General features: G+C 49.5%; 1 protein-coding gene across 2 annotated transcripts in view; it reads left to right on the forward strand.

Annotated features, from left to right (window-relative positions):
• GPR173 (G protein-coupled receptor 173) overlaps positions 1-10,600 on the forward strand; it is a 33,679-nt gene extending 23,079 nt beyond the window's left edge. Inside the window, exons 2-3 of one of the 2 annotated variants that reach the window (XM_011970350.1) lie at positions 1,554-1,676; positions 6,496-8,027. In XM_011970350.1, the coding sequence (XP_011825740.1) occupies positions 6,592-7,713 (1,122 nt within the window). In that variant the 5' untranslated portion in view covers positions 1,554-1,676; positions 6,496-6,591 and the 3' untranslated portion in view covers positions 7,714-8,027. Of the gene's footprint in view, positions 1-1,553; positions 1,677-6,495 lie in introns of both variants that reach the window. The other variant, XM_011970349.1, reaches the window with a different exon arrangement.
• The last annotated feature ends 693 nt before the right edge of the window (positions 10,601-11,293 follow it).

Raw genomic sequence — 11,293 nt, forward strand, 5'->3', positions numbered from 1 at the left:
CTCACTCTGTCACCCAGGCTGGAGTGCAGTGGCATGATCTCAGCTCACTGCAATCTCCACCTCCCAGGTTCAAGCGTTTCTCCTGCCTCAGCCTCTGGAGTAGCTGGGATTACAGGCATGCAGCACCACCACGCCCAGCTAATTTTTGTATTTTTACTAGAGACAGGGTTTCACCATGTTGGCCAGGCTGGTCTAGAACTCCTGGCCCAAGTGATCCTCCCACCTCGGCCTCCCAAAGTGTTAGGATTACAGGCGTGAGCCACCACGCCTGACCGACCTTGTCTCTTAAAAAAAATTAAAAAAAAAAAAAAACAGAAAGGAAAACAAAAACAAACATCGTCCACATAGGTATAGGCCAAACCCCAAAACCTCACTTATGATAAACAAATAGCAAAGTAATAATCGTACTATCTGGAATGTTTCAGTGGGAAGTGATGAAAACAGTTACCACCTCCCTTTGCACATGGTTGCTCTGGAGCCATTCTTACTCTAGCTCTTTGCTGTGGTAGGAGCCTACCAGCTGGGCAGCTCTGATTGTTTGTCCACTTATAAGTGCAAGAGTTAGCTGGTCTCTGCACATGAGCAGGTTTGGCTCTAGGGATATACCTGTTGCAGGATGTGTATATCAGTTAAGTGTATCTGTGCATGAGCAAGTTTATATGTGTACACATATTTGCCCATGTGTACTTGTCTTTGTGTGTCTGTATATGTACAATATGCAATTTTTATCTTTGTGTTTCTTTGCGTATTGCTAAAGTGTATGAGTGTGCCTCTCTGTGTGTGTGTTGGAGCTGTTATAAGTCTGTTCATGGGTGGGAGTGTATATGTGAATGGGTGTGTGTGTGTACATGTACCAGGATATACATATTTGTCTTGGTGAGCACACCTGATCTATGTGAGAGAGTCTGAATCTGTCTCTTTGTGTTAGAGTGTGTGTGTGTATATGTGAGCAGTCTTTTACTTGCCTGCTTTTTTCTCAGTGCATATATATCTGTAGGTCTCTGAGGGGAATTCTATGTACTATACCTGTGTGTGTTTGTGTGTGTGTGTTTGCATACACACACGTGGTAGGGTTCAAGTGTATGTCAGCCTGCTGGCATATGTAAGTAACTTTGAATCTGAGTGTTAATATTGTGACAGTGTTTATATATGTGACAATATCAATATACAACTTTGTGTATATCTGTGTTGTGTCTGAATATGTGAGAGGATTTGAATAATCAGCTATATTGGGTCAATGAGTGTATATATGTCTGTGTGAATGAAAGTATATGTGGGTAAGTTTGCTTGTGTGTACCCATCTGTCAGTGTTTGAGATCTCGTTCATCCATGTATGTGTTAGGGGAGTTATAAAGGTGGTGTTGTGGACCATTGCACGTGTGTGTGAATGAATGTGTATCTGAGTGTGTCTGTGTATGTGAACAATTTTCAGCCGTCTCATACGCAGTGCCCTCTTCTATGTAATGGATATTTTGTAACACCCCTTTACTGTCTGGAAATGAAGTTCTCAGGTAACATAATCTCTCTGCATATGTAATTTTTTCTTTTTTGAGATGGAGTTTCACTCTTGTTGCCCAGGCTGGAGTGCAATGGCACAATCTCAGCTCACTGCAACCTCCGCCTCCCGAGTTCAAGTGATTCTCCTGCCTCAGCCTCCCGAGTAGCTGGGATTACAGGTGCATGCCACCATGCCCAGCTAATTTTGTACTTTTAGTATAGATGGAGTTTCAACATGTTGGCCAGGCTGGTCTCGAACTCCTGACCTCAGGCGATCTGCCCACCTCAGTCTCCCAAAGTGCTGGAATTACTGGTGTGAGCCACCGTGGCCGGCCCTTTGCACATGTAAATTTAAAAAGAAAATCCATATTTTATACAATATCCATTTTGTATTAACTAAAATACAAATAAGAAATAAAAGGAAAATTATTTATAAGAAAATGATTTGTATTTCAATTTGTAAATGCTTGGGCATGACACTCCCCAGGAGATTCAAGGAAGTAATTAGAGGCTCCCAATGTGTGTTTTTGTTTTTGTTTTTTTTAAGGCGGAGTTTTGCTCTTGTTGCCCAGGCTGGAGTGCAGTGGCGCAATCTCGGCTCACCACAACCTCTGCCTCCCAGGTTCAAGTGATTCTTCTGCCTCAGCCTCCCCAGTTGCTGGGATTACAGGCATGCACCACCACATCCTGTTAATTTTCTATTTTTTTATTTTTATTAGAGACGGGGTTTCTCCATGTTGGTCAGGCTGGTCTCAAACTCTTGGCCTCAGGTGATCCGCCCACCTCGGCCTCCCAGAGTGCTGGGATTACAGGCGTGAGCCACTGTGTCCGGCCCCCAATGTCTTATACTGGGTAAATATGGATTTAGGAGAAGGGGAAACATCAGCGGCAGGACATGCAGGAAAATGACAGGCACAGGCCTTGGAGGTGAGATTTTCTAAAATAGTCAACAACTCTAAGGAAAGCTCATCCCAAACCAAAGTACAGCCTCCTCTTTACTTACATGACAGCCACGTTCCTGGATAATTAGGGGTATGTTAAAATCAAGAGAAAAAAAATGGTGTTCATCTGTGAAATAGACTCTAGGTTCACTTACTTAAAAGTCCAAAGTCCTAGAGGATGCGGGACATGTTGGCTGCGTGGAACTGTCCCCCATATTACTGGATGGCCAACATCCTCCCCGACTCCTAAATGTCAGAAGGACACCCTACACCCCAGCATTGTGGCCATCAAAAATGCTCCTACACAAATTTCCAAAATGTCCCCTAGAGGGCAGTAACGCCTTTGTTGAGGACGAAGCGCTGGCGCTCGAAGAGAGTACGTTGCGTACCTGTGTGAACGCGGCAGAGTACAAGATGTACTTCTGCCTCCGTGTGCGTGTGTGCGTATGTGTGAGTGTGTGTGTTGCATGCGTGCTCACGCGTTCCTCATGCAAGAGCGGGTTGCTGTCTGAGGGTGTCCACAGCAGTAGACTGTTTATGGGGGGAGGAGGTGTGCAGGTGTCTGGGCTCGAGCAAGTATGCACGTGTTCTGTGTTTGCACGCGTCTTGAGCCTCAGCTGGGCCCGGGCTGCGGCTGCCAGTCTGCGGAGGAAGACCCTCTCCTCACTTGTTTGTAACATGTCCCGAGCTTTCCCAGGGTTTTGTTTGTTTGCGGCTATTGTTTCGGGGGATGTGGGAGTTTTTGTTTTATCTTTAGCTTTTGTTTTCACTGAGACTCAGGGCTACACATTATCCACCTTCTCGGTCTTAGTGTGGCTCTCCGTGTCTCCCTCTCTATCTCCGTCTTTATTTCTGTCTCTGTCTCTTATCTGTCTCCAGCGCCCCTCTCTTATCTCTGCCCCACCCCATCCCATCTCTATTTTTCTTTCTTTCATGGCATTAGCCCTCTCCCTGCTCTCCTTTTCTCTCTCTTGCGCGCTCTCTCTCTCTGTCTCTATTTCTCTCCCTTCTCTGTCTGGCGTGCTGGTTTCTGTGTGTGTCTCTGTCTCTTTTTTCTCACTCTCCTTTTCACCCTTCTTCCCCTTTCTGTCTCTCTCTTCCTCTCTGTATGTAAAGATCTCTTCCTCTCCGTATGTAAGGAGCCTTTCTCTGTTTCTATCTCTGTCTCTTTCTCCCTCCTATGTCTCCATCTGTCTCTGTCACACACACCTCTCTCTCCTTCTCTCTCTCTGTATCTCTCTGGCCTCTCTCTTACATTCAGTCTCTCTCTGTCTTTATCCTTTTCCCTCTGCCTCCCCTCCAGGTAAAAGAGAGAGAGAGAGAGAGAGAGAGAGTGTGTGTGTGTGTGTGTGTGTGTGTGTGTGTGTGTGTGTTTACATTCACCCAGCTGTGGGCTGTTCCACAGTCTGAGGGGGCTGTCAGGCCTTGAAGGGCTGAAAGGGAGCCCACCAACCCCATTTCTGCTCAGCCCCTGCCCTAGCACTTTCTAAGGGCTAGTTTGGCCTCCTGCCATGGGCTCTGAGATTTCAGGGTGCCATCAAAAAGCCTGGCTCGGGCACAGTGGCTCACGCCTGTAATCCCAACAATTTGGGAGGCCAAGGCGGGCGAATCATTTGAGGTTATGAGTTGGAGACCAGCCTGGCCAACATGACGAAACCCTGTCTCTACTAAAAATACAAAAATTAGCCAGACGTGGTGGCGCGTGTGCTTGTAGTTCCGGCTACTTGGGAGACTGAGGCACGAGAATCACTTGAATCCTGGAGGCGGAAGTTGCAGTGAGCTGAGATTGTGCCACTGTACTCCAGCCTGGGCAACAGAGCAAGACTCTGTCTAAAAAAAAAAAAAAAAAAAAAAAGGCCAGGCCCCAGGTGGCAGGCCAGGCTGGATTGAGCTGGAAAACATGCAGAGGGGAGACTTTTCCTGGGAGGGAAGGAGTAGGAAGACATCCACTCAAGTTGCACCCCCTAATCCCAGCCCAGCCCCAGCCCAGCCCCAACAATCATCTTGAGCTTCCCCAGTTTCTGCCCAGTTGCCTCACTGCCTTCCCCCTGGGACCTGTGCTGTTACCTAGTCACATCCCCACACTCCCAGAGCTCTCCTCTTTCCCACAGCTTTGCTGCGCTGCTCTCACTGCCAGGTGTACCCCGCAGGCTGCTCTTATAGCGAATCCTGCCTGGATGTCTCCAGGGCGCCCTCTCTGACCCACAGCCCCAGTCCATTTAATCCCTCAATCAATTCATTTGATATATTGCCACTGAGAGCCTACCATGATGTGCTATGTAGTGTTCTTTCAGAGGAGAGTCAGTGAGTCTTTAACTCCTGCCTTTGTGGAGCTTTCATTCTGATAGGACAAGGCAGGCAATAAACCAAAATTTAAAAGTAAATTATATAGTGTGTTAGAAGAGAGAAATTCTAGGAAGCACAATAGGGAGAGTGGCATGGAGGGGGTATTATCTGACACCTGGATTGCTGCAGGGGCCTCTGAGTAGTCTTCCCTACTTCCATCTGCACCCCACATGACCCCTGCTCTTCACAACAGCAAGCGGGATTCTGTTCCATCCTAGATCATACCACATCTGGCCTCTGCTCAGAAGCCTCCCGTGACTCCCATCTCATTCAGAGGAAAAAGCCCTCGCCACAGCCTCCCCAATCTGACCTCACCACCTTTCTGACCTCACCTGCCGCCACATTCCCCTGACTCACTGTGTTCCACCCACAGTGACTTCCTTGCTCTTCCTCAAACATGCCATGTAGAGTCCCACCTCAGGGCCTTTGCTCTGGCCGTTCCCACTACCTGAACTTCTCTTTCCCCAGATATCCACATGACTCACTCTCTCACCTCCCTTAGGTCTATGCTCAGATGACACCTCCTCCGTGAAGCCTCCCCTGTCCACCTCATCTAAAACTGCAGCATCTTCCCCACCCCTAGCACTTCCTATCTTCCTTCCCTCCTTTATGTTTATTCTTAGGAACTTATCATCATCTGACACACTATACTTCACCAGTGTCTCTTCTTTATTATCTAGAATGTCGGTTCCACAAGGGCCAGGATCTTTATCTGTGTTCAATACCTAGAACAGTGCCTGGTACACAGTAGATGCTTGATAAATATTTTTTCAGTGTATGAATGAATATGCACAAGCATACCTACATGTTTATAATCACACATACTTGCCTCCTGACCTAAAATAAAAACCAAAGTCCTCATCGTGGCCCACAGCCCTACACAATCTGGCCCCAAGGCACCTCTGCGACTTCACCTTCCACCACTGTCTCCCTTGTTCTCACCGTTCCTGCCGCACTTGTCTTCCTGCTGTTCCTCAAGCATAGTAAACACATTCCCCATCATGAATAAAGAAATCTATTAAGTGAGTGGTACCAGCATTTTATGAACACATGAAAGAGAATAAAAATGAATGGGGTACACTGCATACAGGTTCAGTACTGTTTTGTGAAACTTTTGGTTGTGTGTCTGCGTGTGTGTATGTATGTGTGGTGGGTTGTGATGTAAAATGTATTTTTTTACTATGGGTGACAGTAAAAAAAAGTCTGAACACAACCTTAGCGCTTTGCAAAGGGGGAGAAGAGCTGCACCAATATCCCTGCCCCACAGATCCACCAATGGAGGAAACAGGTAACCAAAGACATCCAGAGAAACGCAGCATCCTCACCTGACAAGGAGTGGGTAGGAGCAGGAGTGGTCCAGGGGCAGGGCCTGGCACCAGCCAGGGTATAATTGGGGAGGGCTCGTAGACACACTAACCCTGCCCTTTCTGTTTCTTCCTCATCTTTCCTTTCCATCTGTTTCTCATGGTCTCCTGTCTGTCTGTCTCTCTCTCCCCTCTCTTTCTCTCTCCTCGCTCTTTCTCATCCCCTCCATTTCTGTGTCAATCTCAATCCATTTATATCGGTGGCCACTTTTCTCTTTGTTCTATCTCTCTCTCTCTCTTTCCCACTTTGTCTCTGCACGCCTGTGTGTTTTTCTCCCTCTCTGTCTCTCTCTTGCCCTCATCTCTCTGTCTCTCTGTGTCTGTGTCTCCCCCGCTCACATTTGCAGGTGCAATGTAGCAGGACAACTCATGGAGCCCCCCGGGCCCATCGAGTACCAGACTGGCTGACCCCGTAGGGTTGGCAGTAGCCCCTGACCCTCAGTATGGCCAACACCACCGGAGAGCCTGAGGAGGTGAGCGGCGCTCTGTCCCCGCCGTCTGCATCGGCTTATGTGAAGCTGGTACTGCTGGGACTGATTATGTGTGTGAGCCTGGCGGGCAACGCCATCTTGTCCCTGCTGGTGCTCAAGGAGCGTGCCCTGCACAAGGCTCCTTACTACTTCCTGCTGGACCTGTGCCTGGCCGATGGCATACGCTCTGCCGTCTGCTTCCCCTTTGTGCTGGCTTCTGTGCGCCACGGCTCTTCATGGACCTTCAGTGCACTCAGCTGCAAGATTGTGGCCTTTATGGCCGTGCTCTTTTGCTTCCATGCGGCCTTCATGCTGTTCTGCATCAGCGTCACCCGCTACATGGCCATCGCCCACCACCGCTTCTACGCCAAGCGCATGACACTCTGGACATGCGCAGCTGTCATCTGCATGGCCTGGACCCTGTCTGTGGCCATGGCCTTCCCACCTGTCTTTGACGTGGGCACCTACAAGTTTATTCGGGAGGAGGACCAGTGCATCTTTGAGCATCGCTACTTCAAGGCCAATGACACGCTGGGCTTCATGCTTATGTTGGCTGTGCTCATGGCAGCTACACATGCTGTCTATGGCAAGCTGCTCCTCTTCGAGTATCGTCACCGCAAGATGAAGCCAGTGCAGATGGTGCCAGCCATCAGCCAGAACTGGACATTCCATGGTCCTGGGGCCACCGGCCAGGCTGCTGCCAACTGGATCGCTGGCTTTGGCCGTGGGCCCATGCCGCCAACCCTGCTGGGTATCCGGCAAAATGGGCATGCAGCCAGCCGGCGGCTACTAGGCATGGACGAGGTCAAGGGTGAAAAGCAGCTGGGTCGCATGTTCTACGCGATCACACTGCTCTTTCTGCTCCTCTGGTCACCCTACATCGTGGCCTGCTACTGGCGAGTGTTTGTGAAAGCCTGTGCTGTGCCCCACCGCTACCTGGCTACTGCTGTTTGGATGAGCTTCGCCCAGGCTGCCGTCAACCCGATTGTCTGCTTCCTGCTCAACAAGGACCTCAAGAAGTGCCTGAGGACTCACGCCCCCTGCTGGGGCACAGGAGGTGCCCCGGCTCCCAGAGAGCCCTACTGTGTCATGTGAAGCAGGCTGGTAGGCAGACAGGCAGAGAGAAGTTCATGGCCACCGTGATGGGGCCAATAGCAAGGGAGGGGTAGGGACCCATACAGGAGTCCTCCTTTCTGAGCTCCAGCTCCAGCCCCTCGAACCACCTGTAATCTAGGCACCTTTGCCAACACCTCCCAAGGATGGAGGACTGGGCGAGGGACTGGGAAAGAGGCATATTTAGTTTTGTGGGGCCTATCTCCGCTGCCTCCTTCTCCACTTCTACAATCTCATTCCCTCTCTCTCTCTCTCTGTCTCTCTCTCTCTCTCTCAGATGTGACAATTCAGAAAAAGAAAAGAAAACTGAGAATGCAGGTTTTTCTACTAACAGCTGAGGAGACAGGCTTTCTTACTTTAATGTCTCTCCTTCTGACACTGTCCAGAAGGGAGAAATTTGTCCTGTAAAATAGACTTCCAGAGCTCTTTTGCCCCCTCTGCTCCCACGCACCCTCCCCTTCCAAGTCCTTTAGCAAGGCCTGGATGTTTAGGGAGAAAGTGGTCCAAGGCTGCTGACAAGAGGGACCAAAGGGGGTGCTGGGTTCCCAGGGAGCAGGGATGTTTAATTACTATGTCATGTGCAATGTTGTTTTAGGCCAACCCTTGCCCCAAGCCCAGTCTCCTCTCCCTCCCCACCATGTCCAGACCTTCCAAATGGTTCTTGTGCATCTGTTGGAGAAGTCAAGGGAGTAGGGAGAAGGGCCCCAAGGATGGGCCCAGGTTAGGTGAAGAGTAGGATGTGAGCTGAACTCCTTGAATTGAAGAGACCTACACTTGGTCACATTCTCTCACGCTGCCTTCAGGATCCCCAGCCCCCAACTCTTCTTCCTGAGGATGGAAATCCACTCCAGCCCCACTAGGACTGATGTGGGTGCCATACAGACAGGAGCGGCCCACCAGGAAAGTGTAGGGAGGAAGCTGAATATCCCAGAGTAGCTGGACCACAAAGACTTGGGTCAGAGCCGATTTCAACCCCAAAATTGTCTCTTGGGTTCACCCTACTCTTCTGAAAATGAAAATTTGTTTGGGGCCTTGGTAACCGATAGTGGTACAAACTCCAAGGCACTGTGGACTTGAGTCCATTCCTATCTGACCTCTTTTTGTCCCCCTCAAGCCTCAAGGGCCTCAAGCCCCTCCTTAGTAGCCCTTGGCCGACCGGGCCCTGAGCCCCAAACATCCTTTTTCCCAACGACCCTCCTTCCCCTTCCTTCCCCCACCCTTACCTACACCCAAAGTGGAGCAGACTGCAGCCAGATTCTCCAGGTGGGAGATCCAAGCCTCCCTCCCGGGGGTGGAGTCCACTCTGGGCTTACTTCGAGGCCTGTTCTGTGGATTGGTGAGCCAAGCTGGCACTCCTTGCCCTGGTCTTACCTAGGTTCTCTGTCCCCCTCTCACTTCCTGTGGGGCCGGAATCTGTATTTATCCATCCCCCTTTCCCTTCTTTATAGAAGTCCCTGTCCTAAACTCCCTCCCTACCCCAAGAGAGCCCCAGAACTGGGGAAGCCTGACCCATACAGAATGGGGAGGGCACTCTAGGCAGGAGAGACATTAATGAGCCTGGCTGCGGAGTGGCCCTGGAAAGGCAGGCCAGAGTGGCTGAGAGGCCGGGAGTGGGGGAGCCTGTTCTCTCAGCGATAGTGATGGGGGTGCCTTTCCGAGGGGGTGGGGTGGGAAGACCAAGGGGGTGGGGGGTAGATAGGGTACATTCAGGAGGGTTTTCCTCCATTTCTTTTTTCTAACTGCCTGGATTCACCATTGGATTTTGTAAATGGAAAAACTGAAATGAACAATGCTATATTGGATGTTTTCTCTTTCTGACTGTGTGTGTGTGTGTGTGTGTGTGTGTGTATGTATGTGTCCTGTCTGTGTGACCACATGTGGAGAGACATGATTGAGTGATAGTGTGTGTCTGTGTGACTTTGTGTGGGGAGGCACTCCTGAGGAAAACTTGCCCGGTGCACACACGTAAGCAAATGCCTGTATATGGGGACATATACAGCATGTGCATGCATGCACACACACAAACACACACACACACACCCACCACAGTTGAGAGGAGACAAACTAGAGTATGTGCCCATGGTAGGAAGTAGAGTGGTCAATAGATGGATCTTGGAAACTGTACATAGGTAGGTAGCAAGAGGGTAGATTCCCATCTCACAAGATGGGTCTCCCTTGGTCCAGGCCCTGAGCACTGGAGGGCTGGGGCCGCCAGAGTACTTGAGAACCTCATCTCCTCACAAAGCCTGTAGCTCCATCTCAACCCCGTCTCAGTCTCCTTTCCAAACTCAAACAAGGTGTTCCTAAAATTGGACCACCATAGAGAATGGGGACTGGGAATTGAGGATCAAATACGAGTGAAACTGATGGGATTAGGAAATGCCCCTAACAAAGTAATGGCTTCTGGAAGGACTGCTCAGTCTGGGATGGGAGCCCTTCCTAGGGGCCACTGTATGCAGCTGGGACTTTGGTCAGCTTTGACCAAATTTAGAGGGAGGGATGTCATGGGGAAAAAAAACCCAAGCCCAGGAGTCTACCCAGCCAGCCTGCTCCCTAGACGTGAATTTACTATCTATTTATTCTCTCAGGTGCACAGAATTGAGTTGACCATACTCCTCAGTTCTTGGCACACTGTATCATCATTGGTCCATGTGAGGCCCTTTTATTTTTTTGTCTTCAGTTTTGTCCCCTTCATCACCCATTCCTGATCCCATCCTCCCCACCCGCTACATAGGCACCCACTCTCGTGTATTTAACGTATGTCCTTCCAATCCACCGTTCATGTGTTCATTTACATATATGTGTATCTGTGAAAAATGTATGGTATTGCTGTGTGTTTTAATTTACATAAACAGTATTGTACTATAAATCTTGTTCTGTTTCTTTTTTCACTCAACATTCTGTCTTTGAGAGATCCAGCCATGTTGCAGCCATGTTGCCGTATATAGATCTAATTCATTGTAGTGGTCCATCTTAAACATATATCACGTTTTTCTTATCCACTCCCCTGATGATGAATCCCTAGGTCTCCTCTCTGCTCCGCGGCAAGGTTGCAATGGGCAGTTACCTACACCTCTCTTTAGGGATGCCTAATTTAGGGGAGAGAAAACTGAAGCTCAGAGAAGGGCAGTAATTTGGTTAAGGTTACAAAATGAGGGGCACACCCATGATGTGAATCCCAGCACCAAAGCCAGCCCTCCACCACCATGCCTCACAAAAGACCATCCATCTCTGGTTTAAAAAGAAAAATCTTAAAATACAGCATACACTGAGGAAAGGGAGAGGAAAGGATGGAAAGGGGGAGAAGAGACAGAAAGTGCTAGAAAATTCTAGCAAAAGAGCTGAATCACAATCATTTTTATGACGCAGAGGAAGTTACTTTTTTGTGTGTGTGATTATTATTTGTAGGGCCATTTTGCGGAGATGGAAAACGCCACGTCAAAATCTGGCCCCCAAACCAAACACCCTGGGTGTCTAAATTGCAGGCGCAGGCGGTAGGGCAGCCCGAGCCCCCGAGGAGCGACGGCAGAGTTCACCCAGGGGGCAAACGTGGGGGGTGGGG

This window comes from Mandrillus leucophaeus, unplaced genomic scaffold (genome assembly GCF_000951045.1).
Source record: "Mandrillus leucophaeus isolate KB7577 unplaced genomic scaffold, Mleu.le_1.0 Scaffold946, whole genome shotgun sequence".
Lineage (NCBI taxonomy): Eukaryota > Metazoa > Chordata > Mammalia > Primates > Cercopithecidae > Mandrillus > Mandrillus leucophaeus.